At 40.7% G+C, this 25,114-nt stretch overlaps 1 protein-coding gene and 1 long non-coding RNA gene across 2 annotated transcripts in view; one reads left to right on the top strand and one right to left on the bottom strand.

Annotated features, from left to right (window-relative positions):
* Positions 1-25,114, top strand: part of efnb3b (ephrin-B3b) — a 109,792-nt gene that overhangs the window by 38,454 nt on the left and 46,224 nt on the right. The window contains exon 2 of the mRNA XM_044097445.1: positions 11,957-12,246. Coding sequence (XP_043953380.1) covers positions 11,957-12,246 — 290 coding nt within the window. The remainder of the gene's footprint in view (positions 1-11,956; positions 12,247-25,114) is intronic.
* Positions 9,618-12,199, bottom strand: LOC122820211. Its single transcript, XR_006368743.1, has 3 exons — positions 12,075-12,199; positions 10,600-10,701; positions 9,618-9,689 (listed from the first exon to the last, which is right to left on the bottom strand). It is a non-coding gene; the product is annotated as an uncharacterized LOC122820211 (long non-coding RNA).

The following is a 25,114-nucleotide window of genomic DNA, read 5'->3' as shown; positions in this document are numbered from 1 at the left end:
GGAGCAGAAACATAAAAAAAAAAAAAAAAACAGGAACAAGGATGCAAATGAGAAAGAGATGAGCAAGAAAAGAAAGTGGGGGGGATGTTTGCTTGAGAAAAGTTTCTGTCTGACCTGAATATGGCTGTGTTGTTCAGCTTTGTTCAAAGAGGAAAAGAAGTATCTCTCCACAGTTTTTCTTTTTTCCAGTTAGCTCTAGTTTCTCTTTATGATGCAGCTACAAGTTTCAGCTTAATGCGATACGCTCATCCGCCGCATTGCATCGTATTGTCTGGAAGGTAGTGAACGCAGCGGGAGCAGAGCAACACAACTGATGAGGGGTGTGTTTTTCATGCCGCAGACAAACGCAGTGTGTGTTGCAATTTGTATGCGGGCATGGGTGTGTGTGTGTGTGTGTGTGTGTGTGGACGTGCTCTTTTCAAATGCCAAAGCATCCAGCGTGCCTCCATCCCGTGTCTCTGCGGTTATCCAGAGTGTGATATGTACTGGATGTGACATGGACGCTGCAGCGTTCTGGACCGCCTTTGGACAGCAGGATGAGCTTGTGTGTGTGCGTGCGTGTGCGTGCGTGTGTGTGCAATGACAAGGACACAGTTACCTTCAAAGTCCCATGATGCCAACTAACTATTCAAACAGGGCTTTGCATCCCCCCTCCTGCTGACCGCCTCCTCCCGTCTCCCTGCTGCTGTAAGCCTTATCGTTCTAGCTTTACCTTCCTCTCTTCCTCTCTTCCCCTCATCCCTCGTTCTCCCGCGCCATATGGAAACCATTACAGCCGTTGTCGTTTCTCACCACCTACATTCCTGGGGGCTTTTTTGATGCTCACTGACTTTACATCAACCTCGTGCTCCCGTCTCCTTGTTCAAGCCGCTCCTCATAGCAGGCTTATCTGTTGTTCTTTCACCTGCCTGTTTCCATTTCCCCCCCGAAACATCAATTTTACCCCCCCCATCCCTTTGTTTTGCTGCACGAGGCTGTAAATCTTGCTTGTAAATTGTCTTGGTGGATGGATTTTGTCCTGAATGACACTGCTACGTCTTCTGTTTCTCTGTAATCGGCCATGTTTGGACTTTAGAAATGATTTTACATACAATTATAGCTTTTGCATTGGAAGATTTTCACCCTTATTTGAGCTTTATTTTGGGCTTTGCCAACTCCGTAGAGACGTATGTGTCTATTTATCCTCTAGACGTCCTACTGTTATTGGGTTCTGTCAAGCATTTCTTCTGAGATTTTTGAAGACTCACAATAACAAGGTCAGTGGAGACGGGTGTATTTGTCTTTTTCTTGCTGCACCAGGTGGTTTTCGCCTTACTTTAGATCAGTGTCCTATTCTTAATAGGCCACAGAAATACTGTCATTGGAAATACAGTATTTGAAGATGTAGTTTTTATTTTTTCTCACTGTTGAGAAACTTTTTTTTAGACTTAAAGTACGGAATGCAGAAAGTCAAGGTCAGTGAAGTATTCATTAAAGATTAAGACACCAGGTGGATAATTCTCACGTCACCCAGAGATTTTAGATGGTGATTGCAGAAGCTTCGAATACAAGAATCGATTTTAGCAATGGGTGAAATCTCACCCATCTAGATTCGAATACAAGAATGGATTTTAGCAACATACAGCACCCAGAACCTTTATTCCCTCTGTTAGAAAAGGTGTGTGAAGGACAGAACAAAAAAACAATGAACAGATTACAGGATGAAGGATTAACAGATGGACGGACAGACAGATGGGTGCATAGATCCATGGAAGGATGGTTGGCTAAATGAATGGATGGAAGGCCTGATAAATGAACGTTTTTCCAGACTTTTTTCTTTTCTGTGTTTATCCAGAACTTACAAATTATGAACTCTAATTCCATTTTTTTCTCCAGACCAAGTATGAATCCTTCAGTTTTTAAATAATTATCAAACCTTGTATTTTCCTTGTGACTTTTTATATAAACTGGCAGGAACGTTATCAGAATGTTTAAAACTATCTACCGCACCCCCCGGAAACAATTTGAAATGTTTCCTTCTTTTCTATAAAGTCCTGATTAAAGCTGCATTCATGGCTTCAAATCCAAGCCCCAAAATGCTGATTTATAGGGAAAACTCACCATATTGTGTTTCTTAGTGGCCTCATTCGGATTTCATCCTGACACAGTTTTTGGAGTCTTTTTGGAGGCCATCTGAGAGAGCTTTGATCAAGTAACCTCAGCCAGTTTGTATTGCAACGAAGTAAATCTTTCTCTTTACGTCCACCCGCCAACTGAACAAACGTCATTAAAAACAAAAGTTCCTGGACGGAAAGCTTTCCATCCTTCCCCGCTCTCCATTCACATCCATTCTCATCCATAATAAAAATGTTGGGAGGTATCTGGGCCACTGCTTTTGGAGAGAGACTCTCATCAATTTACATTATAGCTCTCTGTTCCCTCCTCTGTGTCTCTTTCCTAACCATTCTCTGTCTCCCTCCATCTCATACAAATGGGCTTCCATCTCTCTGCAGCTGCATACACACAGTCAAAGACCACTTTCTGCAGCGCCACTCCAGGGTATATGGTTCTTTAATGAAGACAGTAATAATGATTATGGATATTTTAAAACCATCTGACGGGCCCTGTGCACTTATGGAGGCAGAAGAATCAGAGTCTTGGATCAAAAGGACCTGTCCGACGAGAGGGGACCTTCGAAAACAAACGCAGGATGTGCCTGATGGATGGATAATAACACAATTAAAAAGCAGACAACAGATTGTGTTGAAGCTGATTTCCGGCACGCATGTGGAAGATATTTCCATGCACCTCCTCGCGGTTGTATGATTTTTTGATGCCGGGGTCCTTGGGTTCAGCCGGCAGAACGGGGGTTTCAGACGGCGTCTGCGCTGATCAAAGATGAGGTCAGGATGAAAGAGCAACAACATGAGTAAAATATAAAAGCTCCTGAATCTTTTATCGTAAACCTAGCTGAGCCGTGTAGAACATAACCGGTCAGGAGCGCTGGGAAACGCAGATTTGTTTTTTTCCCCTTTTACAGAGTACGCTCTCAAGAGACAAATTGGTTCAGTTCGTGATTTCTTATACACCCAAGCAGATGTTTCACGTTAAATATTGTTGGTGTTTCTTCCAGGACTCCTGATTGCTCCAACAGGAGGCTGGAAACGGATAGTCCTATCTCTGTGTGGGTGCCCAGAAATAATTTTTTTTTAAAGAAGTTGATTTAATCCAGTGCTGAGGCTTGAAACAATATTTTTCTTCAAGAAAAGTTAAAGCTGCCTGTGAGGAGAAGTGAATAACTTTACTTCTGCAGATTGTCTCAATCATTGTGTTCATACTCGAAAACCCGTCACTTCTTCTCTTGGTCAATTGGAGTGTCATTAAAGATAATTTGAGAAAAAAGAGTCCAACATTTAAATGTGATCTATTATTCTCGAATAGGTTAGAATGGGTTCATGGTCTATAAAGAACATGTTACATTTTCTTTTAGGGTGTCTTGTCACTTTACATCCGAGTAAGGAGCTGGCCAAGTCTCCCAATTCAACATCTACACTCGCACAAGAAAATGGCTGCAAACAGATGAGCAATTATACAGCCATACAGCTTTGAAAAGCAGAAGTAGAGCCTCCTGCACAACCAAAAAGAGTGCAGAAAGTAGTTTGTCAAGAATAAAACACTTTTCTTTTCCAGCAGCCATTGTACACCACATACAGCAGTAAAACCAGCTGACCAAACTTGCTGAAGTGCACAGAGTAACTCAACACTCGAGATGTTAGTGAAACGGCTCTTTCTCCAGACACCAAAAAACGTTAATTTATTGCCAAAAATGTCTCGGTGGTTTCTTTTAAGCACTTTAGCTGTTTTTAGAGGCAGTTGAGATCCAAATGAAAGTGTAAAAACATTCAAAAAGTAAATTTCGCGCAATAGATCCCCTTTAGGGTTCAGGAAATCAAAGTGATGAAAATGGACGTAGATCGTCGGGAGCGCCTCTCTAGAAAATGAGACCCTGAGCATTTTCCTTGAGCGGCAGCCACTTCGAAGACGTGCAGGTGTTGTGGCTCAGCAGGAGTCCTGCCGTGGCCAATCGGTTTGCTGCTCCTCTGAGCATGGACACCATAACTCCCCTTCTTCCTTCCGTGCGTTTGACAGCGTGTGTCCATATAATACAAATGAGGAGGAGGCAAGGCGAGGTCATTTGGGACCCTCGGTGTGTGATTATGCTGCGTATACCATGAGATTAGAGCAGACAGCTTTATGCACCGGAGGCCCCGCCATAAATCCCCCCCAACCCACCCGGCAACGCTGTCATTGTTTGCCTAGCTCTCTTATAGACGAAGACGCGGCTGTCACTCCCTGGCTGCTCTCAAGCTCCACATCAAACCCCAACAGACAGACCAGGAAGCTGAAGTTCACAAGATTCAAACACTCGTCTTGGTCTTTGCCCTTTGATGCTTTATCACTTTTCTCTCTCTTCGCCATCGTGGCCCTGTGTTCGTTCCCGCGGGTTTTTCTCGGCGCTCTAGCTCACCTGCTCCCGTCCCACACACTCAGACACGTTTTGCTGCCTTCCCGCCCCTCTCCATCTGGCTGCACCTGTGTGCCCGGCTTTGGTGCCGAACGTGGCTCAGGTTGCTGCTTTGGAATCTGGGAAATGTTTGAGCTGCCTGATATGCAAAGCCAAGCAGGGGAGGCAACGCACAAATGCACAGAAGTAGAGGAGTGCAGGGCTAACTTTGATCTATTTTTATGGGGGTTTATGTAAGAAAGTGATACATATTTGTGAAATTACATGAAAAAAGAAGATTAAATGTTCTGCAATCTGGGGTATCTCTCTTACAGCTTTACTCATTTTTGCTTGTAGAATTACTCAGGCTCAGTCAGACTGGATGGAGCATGTCTTGACAAAAAATCTCAACAAATTTTAAGTCTGGATTTTGACTGGGCCATTTTGAGAACATCGGTATACTTTTATCTAAACAACTTGATTGTAGTTCAGACTGTATCATGAGGACTGTTGTTCTCCTGGCTCGAGTGTTTTACAGCCTGTAACTGGTTTCTGTCTTTTATTTATGCTGCATTCCAGTTAACTGGAAAGTGGGAACCCCGAACTAGATTTGACATCAGACCTGAAGTAACAGCGTACCAGTTAAGAAGTTGGAATTTTAACGTAGTGACGGCCATAAACATTGTAGCAATAGATCCGACAAGCATAATTTTAAGCTTTATTTTCCATAAGCAAACGACACTTTCAATAAGTTGAGCTTGGAGTTGCAGTCACTACATGTAGCATTGATTTTAAACTCACTTTTTCTTGTGCGTATTAAAATAACTGTTACCACCACAGCTTATTACTGTTGATGTCAGGAGTGGCCATATTGAAACACAAGTCGTAACTCGGAGTTGCTCCCAGTTTCCCAGTGGGAAATCCGACTTCAGAGGTTGTTCCAGTTGAGTTTTCCGACTGGGAAGTTGGAACTTCCCAGTTCACAGCACGGCTGGAATGCAGCATTAGTTTCATCCAACTTCCACTGACCGCTCCGCGGAAGAAGGGATGTTGCCAACACCATGTTTAGCTGTGTGAATGGTGCATTCTGGGTAAATGTAAGTATTGCTGCTACATAAAAAAGTGTTAATTTTCTGCCACACCTCGGGTTTTATAGATGAAAACTTTCATCCAAAGTCAGTTTATAGCTTTCTCTCTGAGTAAATAGGGCTGAATATGGCAGCCAAACTTTCCAGATTCGTATTCGCAAAATTACTTCCCTTCCACTTCACAGTCATGCTCCACTTTTGTGCTGTGACTTTGTTGCAAAGTGACTAAATGCGGGTTTTTAGGAAGCGGTGTGCACTCAGGAAGACACACGAAAGCAGGCGCAGCTGGTGAACCACAAAATGGGGGTGAATTTTATTAGAAATGAAGCAGGTTGTGCAAAATTTAAGAAGTTTTAAAGCTGAAAGCGCAGAATGATAGATGAGGGATGGCAAGCAGGAGGTGTAAAAGGTCGAGCGGGTGGTGGTGGTGGGGGAGGGGGTGACACTTGAGTGTTCTCGGCTCCGCTCGAGGGTCGCGGCGGGGCGATGCTCGGGTTGAGAAAATGATGTTTCTGCCCTCATGAAAGAGCGGAGAAGAGAAAAGGTTTGAAAGCCCATCCTCTCCATCCCCTTCCCCACCCATCGCTCACCCCACCTCTCCGTGTCACCTCTGGCCCCCTCCAGCCTCCCATGCCATGTTTCAAAGTGTGGCCACATGAATGGCTCTATTGTTGAAGGCTGAGAAAAAGGGAAGGGGAGACATGGAGCGAGGCAGAGTGGACAGAGGCAGAGATGAGAGAGAGTGAGGGGAATAATGAAGAAAAAAAACGAGTAGTGAAAGAATCAGAGAGAGAAATGTGCCCGAAAAGAAAAGAGAAGAGGGAAAATGTAGTGTTGCTCTGGGCTGCTTCTGAATTGGATGATTTATTTAGATCTGGTCATGGAGGAACTCTATAAAGCAGTTTATAGGCTGACCTCACTTCACGTTTTTTTTATTTTCTATTATTATTATTATTTTTAGTCTCAGATTCATCCTCGTTGTACTTTTTCTTTTTACAGTTTGTGAATTTTACAGCCATTTCTGAGGCTCACAAACTAACCTCCATTTTTTTCCCCATTGAACTTAAAAGTGGATTTAGAGCATCCACACAAACTTTATTGGTGCTACCGGATGCTGAGCTGCAATCCGGGAACCAGAAAGTGTGAATTCTGGGATAAATCCACGCTGTCTTCCTTTTTCTGCACCGCTTGATTAGATTGGGACAAGGTCTCCAAACCTCACCCTGTTTGCTGTGCACTCAGGTGCTATCACCTACTCTCACACACAAACACACGTCAGCTAGGTTAACCTGGGTTAACGCAGTAAATCCAACACTTTGAACATGGATCATGAAATTGAGTTTTGCGCCATGAATCTCTTCAGAATCCACTTTTTTTTTCTCCCCACCACCACATTTCCACTGATTCCTGCTTGTTTTTCTTCCGTCTTCCATCTGAAAGCTGCCCAGCAGCTTCTTTACCTCTCAACACTTGCCCTGTGAGCATGTGAGTGAGTGTTTGCTCTGCCATTCTGCGGCGCAGCTCGGCTGTGACTCAGGATACCATCAGATAAAGCTTACACAATGTGTCATGCAGGAAGCAAAAAGGTGCTTGTTTTCATAAGAGTGGGTGCCAGTTGATTTCATTGTTTATGTTTGGAGAAAACCAAACCTGTGTGTGAATGTGGGTGGATAAGCCTGGACAAACCTTTTGTGTTCAGCACAAGGGGTATATGTGTGTGTGTGTGTGTGTGTGTGTGTGTGTGTGTGTGTGTGTGTGTGTAGCCTACCAGTTAAACTGATTTTTTTTTATGGCTGCAGAAGCTTCAGGATCTACCACCATGTTTACATTTCAGACTCTATAAATGGTGCGAATGCCAGTCTGAAGCCGACAGGAAGGAGAGATATGTCTGTGTTTATAAGTGTTGAGTGAAGCTGAGCGCCTCGCCTCTCCAGTCCAAGTATGGCCTGATAACCCCGGTGACCTGCGTAATGAGAAGTGGAACAGTGGTTTTCCCAGCAGGCCTCGGGGGGGCCCCGTCCGAGCCGACGCTCCTCGGCCGCTCGTGCCGCGCTCTGAGCGTCCGCCTCGAGCCAAACACACCTGCTGATAACGGCTGCATCCCATTTTGGAGCAGCAGGCCTGTTGACTCTTAGCACAAGGAGGTAACTGCAACCTTGATGGATGTGTATGGGAGTACAGGGGCGCAGCAGAAGATTAAAGGGGGTTTCTGTTTGCCTCGGATCTTGGAATGATGCTCTCTGCTATTTCATGGTGTTCCAGCTGCAAATCAGAAAAGTGGTGGAATTTGCTTAAAGTCTAAAGGAACATGTTCACTCAGAAAAAAGTTGTCCATTTTGGTGTGCAGCTGATTGAAAGCGAGGAAAATGACGGCGCTTCTGGATTGGCTGCTAGGCAAATGACAGCTAATGGCGTCTCAAGCAGCACTGCTGTGTATTTCAACTTCCTAAACTGCTTTTTCTTTAGAATATTTTACATATCTGAAAAAATCTGCAAATTTTCTCTAAATATGTAAGACAATCCATCAACTCTGAACAGAAACAATGCAGGGGTCCCATTGTATTTTCTTTTTGTAAACAGTTTGTTTCTCTCTCTTTTTTTAAACCTAAAAATAGAAACAAAATTATTTTAATCTGTTCCTTTTTCCCAATTTATCCTTTTTCAAAAGGTCATGTAACTCTAAACTAGTTTTACTTAGCTGGACTCAGGTCAAAGATTCCTCCTTGAATTGCAAAACTTGCAGACCTCTGACCTAAATATTTGCATATCATTTTATTTGCATTTTGGTAAATTAATTAAGTAACAAAAAAAAGAAAGAAAAAAACTTAATTCTCATGAAACTGAATATGTATTAAACATTTTCCCCATTCGTTTCGGCCAGTTGATTCCCCCTAATTTGTGCTGCATAATATTAGAAAAACATGCAAACATGCTGGTGAATTTTGAGGTAGTGATATAACTTGAAACGGTTAAACAAATACTTAACACAGGTAAAATGCTTATGCTTTTGGTTTATTGTAAACACACATAAAATCTTTCTCTTAATAATTGTTATCTTCCAGCACTTATTACATTAATGAAATAGGAGAAAATAGTCAGGTTTATCAAGAGTGGATGTTATAAGGACTAAAAACCGAGTACATCTTTTCTCTCTTGCTTTTTTTCCCCCCGTTTTGCAGCTGCGGTTCTTAAAAACAGCAGCAGACCAGTTTATCTAGGAGCAAAAATTAAATTAGTGAGTTATGCCTGCAGTCTGTACAGCTGAAACTAATGAGAGAGGCACTGCCTGTGAAAAAGTTCTTGCTTTTCTATCTAATTCTATTACCAAAAATCAAATTGTCTCATTTTCAGTGCCTCGTAATGTTCTTAATCGTGAACTTCTATGATTATTTTTGGCTTCCAAAGAAAGTTAGGAAAGTTTTCTTCCAGAAAAAAAAAAGTTTGTAGGCTTTAACCCAGTTTTATTAGCTTGTTTTACCAGTTTTTGTTACACATCTGACAAAAATCCTCCCAGTGACTGTACTTTTAACCTTCATCCAGATTCAGAAAATTACAATTAAAGGAAACTATTATATGTTGCTGTTTACAATATTCTCCTTCTCACACACAGTGCTAAAGTCTTTGAAATAAACAGATGGCTCCATAAAGCTACTACATAAAGGGGGATGGGAAGTGGTGGCATAAATGAATCATTTCTGTTATCTGCCTCCACTTGTTGTTTTACGGGTGAATGGAAACAATGCTTCGGATTATGTTAAATGGCTTTAGCAAGACTAAATGACTGCAATCCTGAAATTACTAAATAATTGTGACAGGTCAGGCTGAAAGGTGAGCGTGCTCTCTTTTTTTTCTCCTTCGATTCAACAAATAAAACTGTCACTTCCCGCTTTATGTGACACCGGCGCAATTTGCTGTTTCTGACAGCGCAGTTATGCAACATCCCTTCATTGTCTTTGTGCGCTTTGTGATCTTGCATTGTTTACTTTTAATACTCAAATGGTTGTCTGACAGCAGAACAGAGAGAATAATTAAGCGGGGATTTAATTTTTTATTTTTTTCCATGTTTCTGTGATTCCCAAGTGTTCATGTGGATTTGTTGAAAACAGAAGCAGCATCTCCTGCAGGGGTAAAACAAAGTAAAATAGGATAGTTAACATTCGATCACTTCCTCCCACTTCCACATCACCGTGTCACTTAAGATTTTGTGAGTGGAAAGTCTTCCCCCTCCCATTTGAATCTTTCCTGCTGCAAACTGTTTTGTCTGTTCCCTTCAGTTGTAACATTCAGTTAAACTGAGAAAGTGTCACAACACGTGCGCCTGTGCTACTTTCTGTTCCTCTGCTGTCTGCTACGTCTGCTAACTCGCTGAATTAGAGTTACTGTCGGCCTCGGGAGCTCTGTTCATAACTCGGTATTTGGCCTTATCAGGACGAGATGGCCTTGTGCTGTGAGTCGGGATGACACAGCCTGACTCATTGCTTGAGTACTTGGCCTTTTTCTTTCAGCTCAGGTTAGAGCTGCACACGCTCCAACCAAGAAAAGTCTTTCTTGACTTTTGCTTTTCTTAAGTTCTCGTTAACTCTGGAATTTTAATGGTTTCATGACTCCCAATGTTTAAAAATATATATAAAAAAAGATGTAATACATCATGGATGAAAGTGAGAAAATGCCTTGACCTCTTTTGTTTCCTATGGTGATTACTTTCAGTGTTTATCCTATTTTCTGCACAGCTCCTCCGTTCTATAGACACCCGTTTTGTAAAAAGTGAGGAAAAATCAAACAAGAAACCAGCAGTTTCTTGTAGTGAAATATTCCCTCAAAACTGAGCTTCTGATTCATTAGGTTGAAATTAATTTAATTTAAAATGAATAACAACTGGTGGGAGAACGTTTTCCAGTCCAGATGATTGAATTAGAATCACTTTGTGGATTTGGATGACAGGTGTTGGATCGCCACACACTTCATCCTGAAGTGGATGACACACTGACACTAAGACTGCTTATTTCCAAACTAATTAACTGTACATACCTGAGATCTGGCTCTGACAGCGTTGTTCTTTGTTCGGCAGCTCTGCTCAGATGGTTGTCTGCCTGTGTTTCTACCTCCATGGACATGCCTCAATTCTCACTTCTAAATATAAACACCGCAGAAACAAATGGCGGGGGAAAAAAATTAAAATGAGCTCAGCGAGAAGACGTTCTTCAAAAAGGAAAAAAAAACTTTTCATAAAATGCTTTGAACTGTTGTTTTGATCTTTACTTTATGCATACATTCATATTTGGAGAAGGGAAGTCTTTATTGTAAAGTGTCTCTATACTTTTTGAGACCTTAAAAGTAAAATATATGAATAAAGACAACCTACATGTGTGATATTTGCATAGCTATGGGCATAAGGGTAGTGTTTCTTTTTTGGCGTATCCCGTCTGCCAGTGAAGCACTCTGAATTGTTTGCGTGCCGAGGTGAAGCCCAACAGATTTACTTTCACAGGTGGAGCATTATGGCTTTCGCTGTAATGCAGACACTGGTCAGCACTGCTTTCAACACAGAGTCCAGACGATAAGGAGAACTGCACCAGACTGGTGGTGAGGTCCGAAAGTGTTTATTTTGGCGCACTGGTTGCAGTTCTTCTCACAAACAAACAGTAGGAATAACTAGTGGAGAAAATACATAATTTTCCATCTTTTAAAATATTTAAAGATTTTAAACAAAATCTGTATCTGATCATGGATGCTCTACTATTGCTCTAATTAATCTTCATGCCCCTAAACTGATATGTGGTATATTTAGAATAAAAACCAAAGTTGTTTCAAACATCCAACAAAAATGTACAATCTATTGGATAAATTTATAAAATTTGCCAATTATACAGAAAAGTATGAGGGCAACAAATAAAAAAAAAAAGAATCCTGACTTTAAAGTCAGGATTTATCCAATAGATTGTACATTTTTGTTGGATCTTAATGGTTTCATAACTCCCAGTGTTTAAATATATATATATATATATATATATATATATATATATATATATATATATATATATATATATATATATATATATATATATATATATATATATATATATATATATATATATATATATATATAATACATCATACATGAAAGTGAGAAAATGCCTTCACCTCTTTTGTTTCCTATGGTGATTATTTTCAGTGTTTATCTTATTTTCTGCACAGCTCCTCCGTCCTATAGACACCTGTTTTCTAAGAAGTGAGAAAAATTAAAACATAGTAGAACTAAGAGAGCTAAAAGACCCATCTGTTGCTCATTCAGCGGCAAAGACAGGTGCTGTATAAAGACTTTAATTAACCGCCCCCGCCTGCTAACTCCCCTCTCCGTGTCTCCCTGCTCCTCCTCCTCCTCCAGGTTCAGGGACGACAAGGGCTACGTTCTCTACCCTCAGATCGGGGACCGGCTGGACCTCATCTGCCCCCCCCTGGACACGGCCCGCTCCACGCCGGAGTACGAGTTCTACAAGCTCTACCTCGTGTCGTCGCGGGAGCAGGCGGACCGCTGCGAGGTGATGGGCGCGCCCAACATCGTGCTGACGTGCGACGAGCCAACGCGGGAGCGCCGCTTCACCATCAAGTTCCAGGAGTTCTCGCCGAACCTCTGGGGCCACGAGTTTAAGAGCCTGCACGACTACTACATCATCGGTAAGCGGAGCGGTTCTGGGTTGAGCCATCCTGCAGGGTGTGGGTGGTGCTTGGTTGGAGGGGAGTAGTGGGTTGTTATGATTGCATGGTTGATTTCTGATTGTGCCTGAGTGTGTTTGTTTATTCCCTCATGATGAAGACGCAGATTGGGCGGGTGTGTTTATGGTAATTATGTCAGAGATCTGTGTTTAATCTGGTCTGCAGGCCGGCACAAAACTACAGGACGCTCCTTATAAAAGAATTACCAGATGACCGTAATGATTCCAGCAGTAAAATTTCCCCATAGAAACTTTTTCCCACCTTATTCTTTTGACTTCTTGCTCTGTCAAAAGAAAGTAATGATCTTTCTTGACCTTGTTCACATTTTTCTGCGCTACAACCACAAGCCTTTTTTGTATTTTATTGGAAAGTTATGTTCTACCCCCAAAGTAGCTCATAACTTTAATGAAAAATGTTTCTACCTTTAGCTCCGGTGAGTTCAGACTTTGTGAGACCATCATTTGCTCCATTTACTGACTGGAAGTCTGTTGGGTTGTGTCATTCCCAGCTTAGTCCGTTCTCAGAACATTAATTTCCAGGTCTTGTCACAGATTGTTAGTTGGATTAAGTTTTGTACTTTGACAAAGCCGTTCAAGCATGTTTAGGGTCTGTTGATGCAGGTACTTCATCCAGGACTGAGCAGCTTCTTGTTTCTCTCCCCTCTCTTTCAAAAGCCATGCTGTGGTCTGAATGCAGACACAAAAGTAACAGTTTTCTCATCTGACCGAATTAACTGAATATTTTCTGTTTTCGATCGGTTTTTTAAAAAATGAATAGAAAAATTTTGAGGCCTTATGTCATTTTGACTGATTACAGTTTGCACACAATGACCACTGTTTGTGTAAAGTTGAAAAAGAGGTAACTAAATCCATCCAAAAACCAAAACTAAACATAATCTCTGAGCTCTCTTCTAACAATGTTACTCCTGCTAAATGCTAGCAGCCTTCATGTTGACATCTGAATGCTTCTGGTTGTACTTTTTTTGCATAAAATCTCAGTGACATATCTCAAAGTTGATGGTTCTAATGTAGCAGAGGGAGAAATTGCAGGGGAACAAAAACTTTTTAAGTCACTGTATCTTCTTTTGTGTGGGATTTTGCAAACACCAGTCGATCCTTTATGCTTTGTCCTGGTCGCGACTTGGCGTTTGTCGCCGCTGCCAGCTTCGCAGCGACCATAAACAGAGAGGCTGAAATTTGTTTTGGTTTACTCATAAAGGTTTGTTTGGAGTTACGCTGCGCCCGATGAGGTCATCGAATCGAGTCCGGCCGAGCGTCTCGGCATCGGACGAGACAATCTGGGAAGAAAGGTCGCGTCATACGAAACCTGGGGGTTGTTTCTAAACACATGCCCAGAGTCAAGCGGGGGTTGCACTCGCAGCCGAGAAACACAAAGCGCACATGCTTGCATACGAGAAGCACTCCCACCGCCCACAAGTTTCCAATACAAACACAGGCCCTGTAAAAACACCCCAGGAGCGAGAGATTGAGCAGGATAGACAAAGAGAGAGACCCTGTTTGATTCCCACAGCTCTCCGCCCACGCACCTGCGAGCTCTTTTCACTCAGGTGTGCACATGCTCTTTTCAGTGCTTTCCGTCTGCTGTTGCTGGAGAGGAGGGAGAAAAAAATGGAAATGAAGGAACGGGAAGGTGGGACATGCAGGGAGAGAGAGAGAGAGAGAGAAAGAGATGGAAATAAACAAAGAGAATAAGGAATTTTCCAAAGTCAGTCAAGTCCCTCTTGCCTCTTTGTGTTCTATATTTGTTCGGCATTTCTTTTCTTGCTCTTGGTTTTCAGTATCAGTTCTCATAGCCGGCACGTTTTGTGAGGAGAGGTGATGCACTGGGCATGTTTCCCCTCCACCCTGCCTCAGCTGCAGCATACTAATGGCTCTGTTTAGCTTTATTCAGTTCATTCACAACAAAAGTCGTCTCAGTTGCACAGAAAAAGCAAACAGGTCCCATTTACATTTAAATATTTGCTCTAATTCAGTTGTCAGATTGGGTGTGAATGACTTTATGGGAAATCTCCCTTCATCTCCTGTCCTGTTTCTATTGTTACTGAAAGGAAAATAATGTACCAATCACTTTTAGCTTGAAAACATCAGTGAACAAATTACTACAAGAGCAATGGGAACAAAAAATATTCAATGCCTTACAGAAGTATTTATACCATTTGAATTTGATTACATTTTGTAAATTTCAATGTGGTTTTTTTTTAAAGGTTTTTCCTTTATAGATCAAAACAACATGGAGCTTAATCTGGAGAGGAAGAAAAATTAAACGTTTATTTTACAAATGAAAATCTGCATTTATATTCAGCCCCCTGGAGAAGAAACTAGCCTACCATGGATCCTTAATTGGCTTTGACTAGGCCATCCTAACATCCTCCACTGCCATTCTCAAGTCTTTTGCAGCCTCTGGCAGTTTTTACTTCTGTACTTATAGCTCCATCCATCCGTCTTCCCATCAACCAGCTTCCACTACATGGTTTGTATCAAACTTCTATTGCCGTTTTTCCATAACGGACGTCGACAGACATGTCCGAATTCACAGAGGAACATTTTAGACGCTATTTTGGGGTCTAGAAATCTCAACTGATTTATGTATGAGTTTAGTAATGGAATAAATGTTGAAACACTGCAGGAAATGTTAGTAGTAATAAGCCTGGATGGTAAATTAAAAAGTGACACCTGGATCTTTAGTAGCCATAAAATCATCCTAAGAGAAACTGACACTTAAAGGGAACATAAACCATAAACTCAGACAACCAAATTTAACCACTACCTTAAAATCGCTGGGTGTAAAATCCATCTTCATCTTTAAATATGCAGTTTACAATCAGGACTTATGCAATATTACATAATGTTGAGGCAGTGATCTGAAAGTCGTATCCTCATATTTGAGTTTGCTTGAGAGCTTAGAAATATCTTCTCTTAAGCAACAACCTGGTTTACAAACCATGTGAGGAATCTGACACTGCAGTTTATTCCAATATGGAAGCTATGAAAGAGGAGTCAGTTTAAATGGGGGGTAAAAAGCGTGAACGGAGCAGCAGCTGGCGAGGAATAATGAAAGAGTAAACATCCATGCTCTTTTTTAGGGGTATTCATGTTAAAAAAGTACCTTCCACAATCTGGGAACTGAAAACTGTACAAGGATCCTCGCTGAAGTGTTGATTCTGCAGAGAAAGCTGTCCCCTGAGCAAACTGCAGAGTTTAATCTAGTGGTGGCCAAACCGTTTGTCAAATGGGCCACAATCGTCGAGTCAAAAGTACTTGAGCCAAAAAGAATAAATAAAAATGGAAAAAAAACCTTTACTTCCCCTGAAATCAATAAACTGAGCCTTCAATAATTTAATGTAATAAAACTACATAAATAATAATGTAATAAATCTAAATAAAGTAGCCAAACTGTTTACAGAAAAGGGGTGTGAAAATTATTCTGTAGGTTACAAACGAGTTTGACATGTTTTCCTTATTAATTTTGAAAATTATTATGTGATGAACAGAAAAAGTACAGACTTTTCCCAGGACAAAAAACAAGATTTAGACAAGTTTAATTTTTATTTGAAGCAGACGTAAGAGCACCAAAATTTGCATTTGGGTAAAAGTCACCAGAAAGGTCTGCAATTAAAGAGATTGCAAAAAGCCTGATTATTAAAAGACAAGCACTTTGTGTTTTACCCATTTTCCAGAGTAAGATTTTAATTTGTCTGTGATACGTTTGTCTTAATCATAAATAAAACATCTGCAGTGATTCTGGTTGATTTACAATCACGTAAATGTAGAGAATATATATATTTTCTTTTTAAAAGAAACCTTCATACAAGTGGTTCCAACATGGAAAGATATTTCCTAGATATGAACTGGTAAGGCTGGTCTCAACATTAACAGTCTTTTGTTTTCTTTAAAGCATTTACTTTAACACATACATAAAAAGATTTGTGAAAATTGTTAGTATCAATTTTCAAGCATCATTTAGATTTAACAGCCCTGTTAGAAATGTGCTGCAGGTTCTTTGATGAAGGTCTGAGTTAAATCCATCAGAAAATGAAGGATTTACAAGATTGTTCCCTTTTATGCATCAAAGGAGACATCACTAACCTTTCGCTGCGTCAAAGAGTTCGCTGTTTGATGTTGCATTATGAATATTAGTGGAGGTTTTTTTTCAAACCATTTAATGAACAGAACAAAAATCTTGCTTTTCCATTGACCTGCCGATCAGTCAGAGACATTTAAGGGAAAAACTGCTTTTATCACTGCCTGTTGTGATCACTAGTTTTTCTTATTTTGTGTTTGAAGTAGGAGTGGACCTGGATGACCTTGATTAGAAATACCACTTTACACAAACATTTAAGGTGTTTTCACAGCTGGTAGTCAGATGGACTCAGTTTGACTGGGGACCAAAATTGCAACATTTGTTAGATTTTCAGCTGGCGTGAGTCACTTTCACGCTGCACTGTGTCAAACGAACCAAACACTTTGAAAAGTCTGTTCCCCTCCTCACCTGTAGGGGCGCCGCATCGAGAGCAACTAAAGAAAACGACACAAAAACCGAGTGCAACTTCCTTCTTTGCAAATGTAAATAAAATTGGAGTAACATCAGATTTCAGCAGTTTTAGGGTTTCTCTTTAAAAACTATAGACCATTTCTAGATATTTAGGTTTGTTTTGGTTGTATTTACCCAGAATGCCTTGAGTTTTTTAGCGGTCTCCAGTCTGCTTGGCATTCACATATGCATTCAAACTGAGGCAAAACCTAGGCTTGTAGGTGGACCAGAGTTTGCTTTTTTTTTGGTCCAGATCTGAGTTCGATTATACATCCACCCCTCCTCAAATGAACCAGACTTTATAGGGAAATAAACGAGTTGGAATAATGCTGTCTATGCAGGGCTGGTTTAAATGCATCCTGAAGCAAAAATGTACGAAACATTTCAAAAACAGCAATTATTTGTTACACTGTGCTTTGAATATTATCTTCCGTTTGTATTTATTGTTGTAAACGTAGGTTAAAACAAAGAGGAGTAAACACTCAGTAGTAGTAGTTAATACATTTTAGCCGATTATCCTTTTAATAGTTCAAAACAAACCTACAATCTTATGCTCAATTAGTCGGACTATCTGTACACTTAGCCATCTGTAGATTGGTGGCAGGAAGTCTTTCAGTTTTCTGTGTCTGAAAATACTTCCAAACTGGATTTGTCTCTATTCTAATCAAAGGAAAGATGTGGGTTGATACGGCAAGCTGACCGGCAGTGCTCAGCAAAAGCCGCCGTGTCATTTTCTGCTTTAAGCAGCTGAGTTAGCCATTCCTATAAACAAGGCAGAAGCCTTCTTTCAAACATAGTGGCAGGAATGTTTTCAGATTTTCAAAACTGTAAAATCTTTAACCTTTCACCCTTTCTTACGTGTCAAACCAGTAACAGGCAGCTGGTTGGTGTAACAGGTTCACACACCACCGTCAAAGATCTTAAGCTCTACAGGCGCTGACTTTATTTTTTGCTCAGAATATAAATGTTATCTTCAACCCACAGATGGTGGATAAAAGCAATAACGTACAAATCCAGACCTTCCCAATCTCTTGTGTTCGTCTCTCTGTTCTGGACTCTCACCTGACAATCAGGTTTTCTCGAGACACAAACGCCTTTATCTGCACTCACGCAGCCCAGACCGATCGATTGACAGCCTCTAGTCCGGTCGATCTTTGGCCGCGACACAAGGTCGCACACGCTCCATCACTTTCAAATACGCTCCAAATTTTACAAATGGAGGGGATCGGCGAGGTAAGGAGATAACTGAGTACATCTTCAGACTGCGGCCTGCCTGTGATTGCGTGTCACTAATGAAGAATTGTATTCAGTCTCTCGTGAGATAATTAATTACAGTTTATCCAGCTGTGAATTTACAGCCGCGTATCTGCTAACCGGCCATGTCAGTGGAAATTACACAGAACACGCCGTGGACTGCGTTTAGTGGATGGGTTTAGTTGGGAGCGAGCATGTTTGTGCGTGCACGTAAAGGCACCGATGTATGCAGAAGCCTCGGGGTTATCTTATTTTAATTAAGAAATATAACGTACTGTAATTTCATTTGCACACTGCAGAGTGGGCACACATGAAAAATGTTTGAACGGTGGAGGAAGCGGGTCGGTGGAAGTTAATTTCAAAGTCAAACCCATTACAGGGTACCTGTAACTTGGTTAAAGCCCACCGGCTGAACAGTTTCCTGTGCAATTTGTCACCATAATAAACACATAAAGTCGTAATGAAACGCTGCATGTTCTGATTTCTACTCTAAAATTATCAGCAAGTAATGTAATTGATCCTCTTTTAAGAGAACTTGGCGATTTACCAGTAAATCTAAACTCTCCTCAGCTTTAAGAGCCTCTAATTCATCACAGATGCCTCTGTTTTGTAATCAGATTACTTGAATCTCATTAAATGTAATTCTTTTCTTCCGTATCCTGGGGAGAGGAGAGAAAGAGCGAGGGAAATTGATTTGTCATACTTATTGATTGATGTTTTCATTTCTAACAGGAGGTCAGAGTTTATGTAAGCCTATTTTTGTGTCACTCTCTCACTCCCCGTCTCTCACTGTCTGATTTTTCTCCCTCCCTCTCTCGCTCTCTCTCTCTTTCAGCGTCTCCACCCATGTGTCTTTCACCATTCAGATCCTGCATCACACTCACACATCAACAAAAACCACAAATCATGCCTTTCACTGCATTTAAAGAATGCTTTGTAGAACAGCTGGGCTAGTGGAAGACACAGTATCCTGCATGAATGCACATGTATCGTATAATTGTTTAAGGTTGGTTAATTTACTTTACACTTTCTCAAAGAAAGTCAGCAACATCTACGAAACGCTAGCGACACTTTTTGTAATGATTTCTGGAAGAAAACAGGCATCAGAAAGTTATATTCAGGGACTGAGTGAAGCTTTTGTGTGACATTTGTCTACAGCAAGGCATTGTGGGTCATTGTGACACAAAAAATGTGAACAGGTGAGATGAGAGAGCACTTAAACATTCAACCCTAATGTTATGCTAAACTATGCAGGTGGTATGTCGGTAAAAGGTTACATTTATCTAGATATTTTTTATGTAGATGTTTTTTATGCAACCACATGTTGGTGTTATTAGTAAAAAAGATGCTATGCAATGCAAGAGTGTGGCGATAAAGTCGATATTAACCACAAAATAACATTCAGAAGTGGAATATCCAGGCTAACTTTTGTTATTTTATCTGGGTGTCAGTTTCTCTAAATAAAATGGAATTTAGGAGAAATATTGTTCATGCTTATTAGAATAATAATAACCCCCCCCCAACATTTTATTAAGATAAATCAGAAAAGCCCCAAAATTTGGGATCTTCTTTAAGTTCTGATTATAGGACCTGACAATTGTGTGTCCACTTGAGGACACTCAGACTATTAACTTTAAGCCCAAGATATAATCGCTACATATAGAAAATGAACAGAAACAGGGAATGATGTCACATTGAAAGCAAGTTCAACAAACTAAACTTTACACCAGGGGTCTAAAACTCCAGTCCTTGATCGTCGATGTCCTGCAGGTTTTAGATGTGCCACAGGTACAAAACCCTGGAATGAAATGGCTTAATCACCTCCTCCTGGTGTAGATCAGTTCTCCAGATTCCATTCAGCTGTGGTGCAGCAGAGGCACATCTAAACGTCGCAGGACAGCGGCCCTCCAGGACTGGAGTTTGAGGCCCCTGCTTTACACCCTTTATGCCGATATACAGGCCATGTAAGGAAACTGCGGCTTCAAACGTGACACGACGGCTTCGTATATAAACTTCAAAGACTTAATATTTAAAAAAGTCCACCATATTTCTTCACATCTGGACCTACATTTTAAATCATCCGACATATACTGCAAGATAAGAAGCAGCTATATGCAACGGCCTGTTTAGTCCCAGGTGGTTCTAATCCCAATCTAGGCCAGCTGGCTCTCATAACAAGAGGAAGGTTCTGATCCCTGATCAGACCAAAGTAACTTCAGCAATCTCTTTCCTTTTTGAGATTTTATTTGCTGGAGTGGAGTAACTATATTCAGTTCTGGTAAATACTATATCAAACCATGAGAAGATTAAAGTAGATTAGTTTAAACCACTGACAGTGGAAGTGACCCATGACAGATGGCTACTTTAGAGACAAAGAGACAAAATCTGCAAATGTCCTCAGTGGGGAAGTAGAAGTAAGCAGCAGCAACTGAATCACAACAGAATAATTTGTTTTAAAACCAAACAGGTCAGAAGATTCGGACCAGAGTTAACATCCCCGCTGATCCTGCTCCCTTCATGTTCTTCTGGACAAACCTGCATCACAGCATCTACATGGGTGTTCATTTGCCACATATGAACATTTTCTCAATATTTACTCATCTTATATCTGCATCTATCTAAGCAGCCTTTAACAGGACAGCAAAAAAAAAAAAACTCAAAACAAAACAAGTTGCTCAACTTGGTTTTGTGTCTACCAGTCAGCTGGGACAAAAAAATGGCATTCGTGGCCTTAGTTCGACAGTTCCTAAATATATTTTGCAAACATCCAAGTTGCGGACTCTTCAAAGCGTGGAACAACTCCTGATCGGTGTGTATTCACAGAGCCCCAAACCAAATGAAGAACAGGTGTGGTAATAGGCAAACTGAAACCGCGGTGAAAGACAAATGATGGCGAAAATGCGACACAATGAACAACGGAGAAACTGTTTGAAAGCAAAACGAAGGCATGGGAGGCCGAAACTAGAACAAAGAAGAAGAGAGCATAACAAAACCACAGACCATGACAAAAACTGGCTGCACCATCACATGAGCTGCTGGCAGTCTAACTAGAACCATTTGCTTTGAGGCGAAGGACTGGAAAGATGCAGACAGACGTTTTTTGGGCTCGCATGTGTAGAGAGGCTAAAAGAAAAGGAAAATAGGGGATGACAACACACAGAGGCGGGTTATTCAGACATGCGCGTTGCTGTTGATGCACTGCCTCTGCTGCATCTCATCTGCAGGGTGACACTGAAACAACGTGGCCACTTTCAATCACTGCCGCTGCTGTCAGGGGAGCGGAGCGCGCACACAGTGAATGATTGCAGCCTCACAGTCAACTTACATATGACCTCAAATGTGACTGATGTCTCTCTCTTTCTCACACACACACATACACACGCCCACAGATGTCGGTAATCTTCTATGGCGCTAACATATGCGTGCTCACATCTCCATGCACAGATCCTCTCTCATCAGTGTATGCACTCACACACTCGCACAAACACGGTCGTAAACACGCAAAATCCACCCCAAAAATAGCTCACGCGGCTCACATATGCTCATGTGCACACCAAGTTTTGGTCAGAACGGGTCAGTCGTTGTGGGACTGCAGTGCTGTTGTTGTTGCACACTGTGACAGATGGCGGCTTGTGGGCTTGTGTGTGTGTTTGTGTGCATATTTAGAGCAGAGGCAGGTATTTTCTTGGGGTGTGAGTGTGTGCTGCGCGACTTTGCCATCAGCAGGTGCAACCTGTACGGCTGCGCTTGTGAAGGTGCTTTTCTGTGTTGCACGAACGGCTCCCGGTGGTGTGTTTATGGAGCACGGCCCCCTGGGGTCTATGCAGACGAACATCGGCGGGGATAAACAACCTTACCTCGCTAAAATGAATTATAGAAGAGCAGAGGAGCTAAAAATGTGAGATCTCGTGCATGTGAGCGCAGTGTAGTGGAAGTCTGTGACTTTTAGTGGGAAAAGTGTGTTTGGGATATTACTCTTTGTGATGTTGCTGTTCTCATGCCTGTATTTGCTCCTGGTATGTTACCTGCCGGATTGTGCTGCTGCTCAATAATGCAGAGGTATTCTGTGGTTTATTTAACTGGGTTAACTGAAATAAGTGATTCAGAGCTCTATCCGTCTTCCCATCAACTCAGACCAGCTTGTCCTACTCCTTGTTTTACAGGTGCATTAATGAAACATTATATTTTTGCCTTGAATTGCTTTTTGAGGAAAGCTGTGCCTCATTTCACTAAATCCCCTTCTGCCACATCCTTAGCTTGTCACTTGTACAATTGAAATTTCTGCAATATATCAAGTCGCAGTATCAGTGCCAACAGTATTTCAGTTCCAGAGGCTCAGACTTAATACTTAATAGGACACTTAAAGTTCAAGCATCTGAATAATATTTGGTCAATTGGATGAACTAACTCTGTTATCTTTAGTGGCTCACAAACAGAGATAAAGGTCAAGAAAGATGAGTGTCAGGATAATATGGGTTAATCATTATTGATACCCGTTCAGTAATGGCTTTGTTCCAGCCACTAAAGTTGTCTTGTTGACTTTTGGTGGAATTTATACAGCGGTATCAGAGTTTAAGAAGGGAAAAGCGTAGCATAATGCTGCCACCATCTTGTTTCCCTGGGAACATTGAGTGTTCAGTTTGATCATTTCAGTCCCTGCAGCGTTTTGCATGTAAATCCCAAATATTTTTATGTAATTTATCACCTAATTGTACATTAAGTTTCTCTAAAACTTTCTGGGTGACCTCCCTGTCGTTCCTTGTTCTCTTAGATTAAATAATAAATAGGTTAGACTACATACATAGGTGGACTCTGCTCACTAATTAGCCATTTTTATTGCAAAAACACATGACACTTTTTTTGATGTAATTCTCCTTAAACTTCACAGTTTTTTTGTTATTTTGTGTTTGTCTATTGTATAATGTCCCAACAAAATAGCTTGAAGTTTGTGGTTGTGACGTGATGAAATCACTCTGCTATTCTACTTGCAGAGGGTGGAGCCCTGAATTCGAGTGTGTGGGTGCGGTCTAATTGCTGGACATGGCGGGGCAGGCGGCCAGCAATGTCACCGTGCTCAATAATGCAGAGGAACTCACTGGTTTATTTATCAGGTCTAAGCTGGAATAAATGACACGCGTTCAGGTGGGAGGAGAGAAAAAGAACGGAGATGGATGAAGAGAGAAATTATGGGCAACAACATCGAAATAAGGGGAGAGAGGAGAAACACTGGACTGCAGACCATATGAGCTGCGTTCTGATTCCCCATGTGCATACGAGCATGTGTGTGTGTGTATACATTCACACAAGTTTGTTTGTGACTGAAGTGAGAGGAGCAACAGTGGACGAGTCAAAGAAGGGATGGAGAGGATGAAAAGCAGCTGAGTGGAAGAGGCGGCGGATCGAGGCACTCTTGGAAATCTATATCTGCTGAATATTTGATCATGTTTAAGCCCTCTGATTTAAGCCTCCTGCCAGGCTCTAAAGCGAGCAACGACACAAGGGAGAACGGAGGAGAAGCTGCTGGAAGGGGTGAAAGGGGAGGAGGAAGGAAACACGAGCATGTCTGTTTCTTTTCCTCACCTGTCCGGTGGCATCTGACGGGGTAAAAACCTGAAGTTTTGTAGTGGTCATGTGAAATTAAAGTGGTATTATTCTGGAATTTGTTCAAGCCAACTTGTCCAGTTAAAGAAAAAAAAAAAATCACAACAAATTTCTTCAGGAACTTAAATACAATTAGGGATATTCTGATAAAATGAACACCAGATTAATGTCAAAGTCGCTGTTTTGCATTAAAATAGTTAATATAGTTACTATACAGTGTTTCTGTCAGAATGTTTACACTTAAAATTGATAAAAAAAATTAACAGGTATAAAATGTTTTGAGTATTGAGATAACATGATGCCATGTGGTTTGATCTGATATAGTAACATCTAGATTTGTATTTCTAGAATTTATTTATTTTTTAAACATTTTGATCTACTGCCTTCACAGTGTGTCAGCAGATCTATTTCAGGAAACAGTGCAAAATACCCACTTTGAAAACATAGATGCCATCTGGTTTTATGGCTAATTTTAGATGTAAAAAAAGAATGCTTCCGCATAACTCAACATGTTATTATGCATTCTGAATGAACAGGAAACTATTAGATGCAACTAAAAATATGACGTACAACAGAAAACTATATAATGTGACAATACAGTTCAGTACAATAAAATACGACACAATATGATACTTAAAATAGTAAAATACACAATACAAATATGAAGTATGATACGGTAAGGAAAGATGAAATGCATACTGACACAAAATGATACAATAAGATACAAAAAGATGCAATATTACATTGATTGATATAAAATGAAACAAATTACATTAAGATATAATGAAATGCAATAAACTACATTATGATACAATAAAATGTAACAGTATAGTACTATAGGATACTATTGCATACAACTATATCTAATTCTATACGATTCATAATTTTTGCATTCATAGACAGTTGAAATACAGTATGAAACAGTTCAATACAATAAGAGACATCGAGTTGCAATATGATACAATAAAACATAAAACAGTTCAAAGAAATTAAATTTGAACAATAAGATGCAAATGGAAATATCAGGATGTGTTTTGGTGTATTCAGATACAGTAATACATTGTGATGCAACAGTTTTATTACTTTAAGATTAAATGTAACTTATGATGATTTGGATTTCCTCTCTTTGTTTTAAACTCTGTTCCTGCTCACATCATTAACAATATATTAGAACATTTTTGTCTTTCATTCAGACAACTTGAATCTTTGCTTGTCACACTTTTTAAATATTTTTGTGAACTTCTATTTTTATGTGTTTTATTATTTAGGTTAGTACAGTTCCTCAAGGACTAGTACAGGAATCATTTTAAACTTTTGCTCCCCTGTCAAAGAACATTTTGTTGTATGTGATAAGGAGTGAAAAGACACTTTGAGTACTTTTACTCTACTTACAGTAAAGTTTATTGTTGCTGAAAAAGCTCCC

Source organism: Gambusia affinis, linkage group LG18, assembly GCF_019740435.1.
Source record: "Gambusia affinis linkage group LG18, SWU_Gaff_1.0, whole genome shotgun sequence".
Lineage (NCBI taxonomy): Eukaryota > Metazoa > Chordata > Actinopteri > Cyprinodontiformes > Poeciliidae > Gambusia > Gambusia affinis.
The sequence above is the reverse complement of the archived record's forward strand: the minus strand, read 5'-3'. Positions and strand labels throughout refer to the sequence as shown.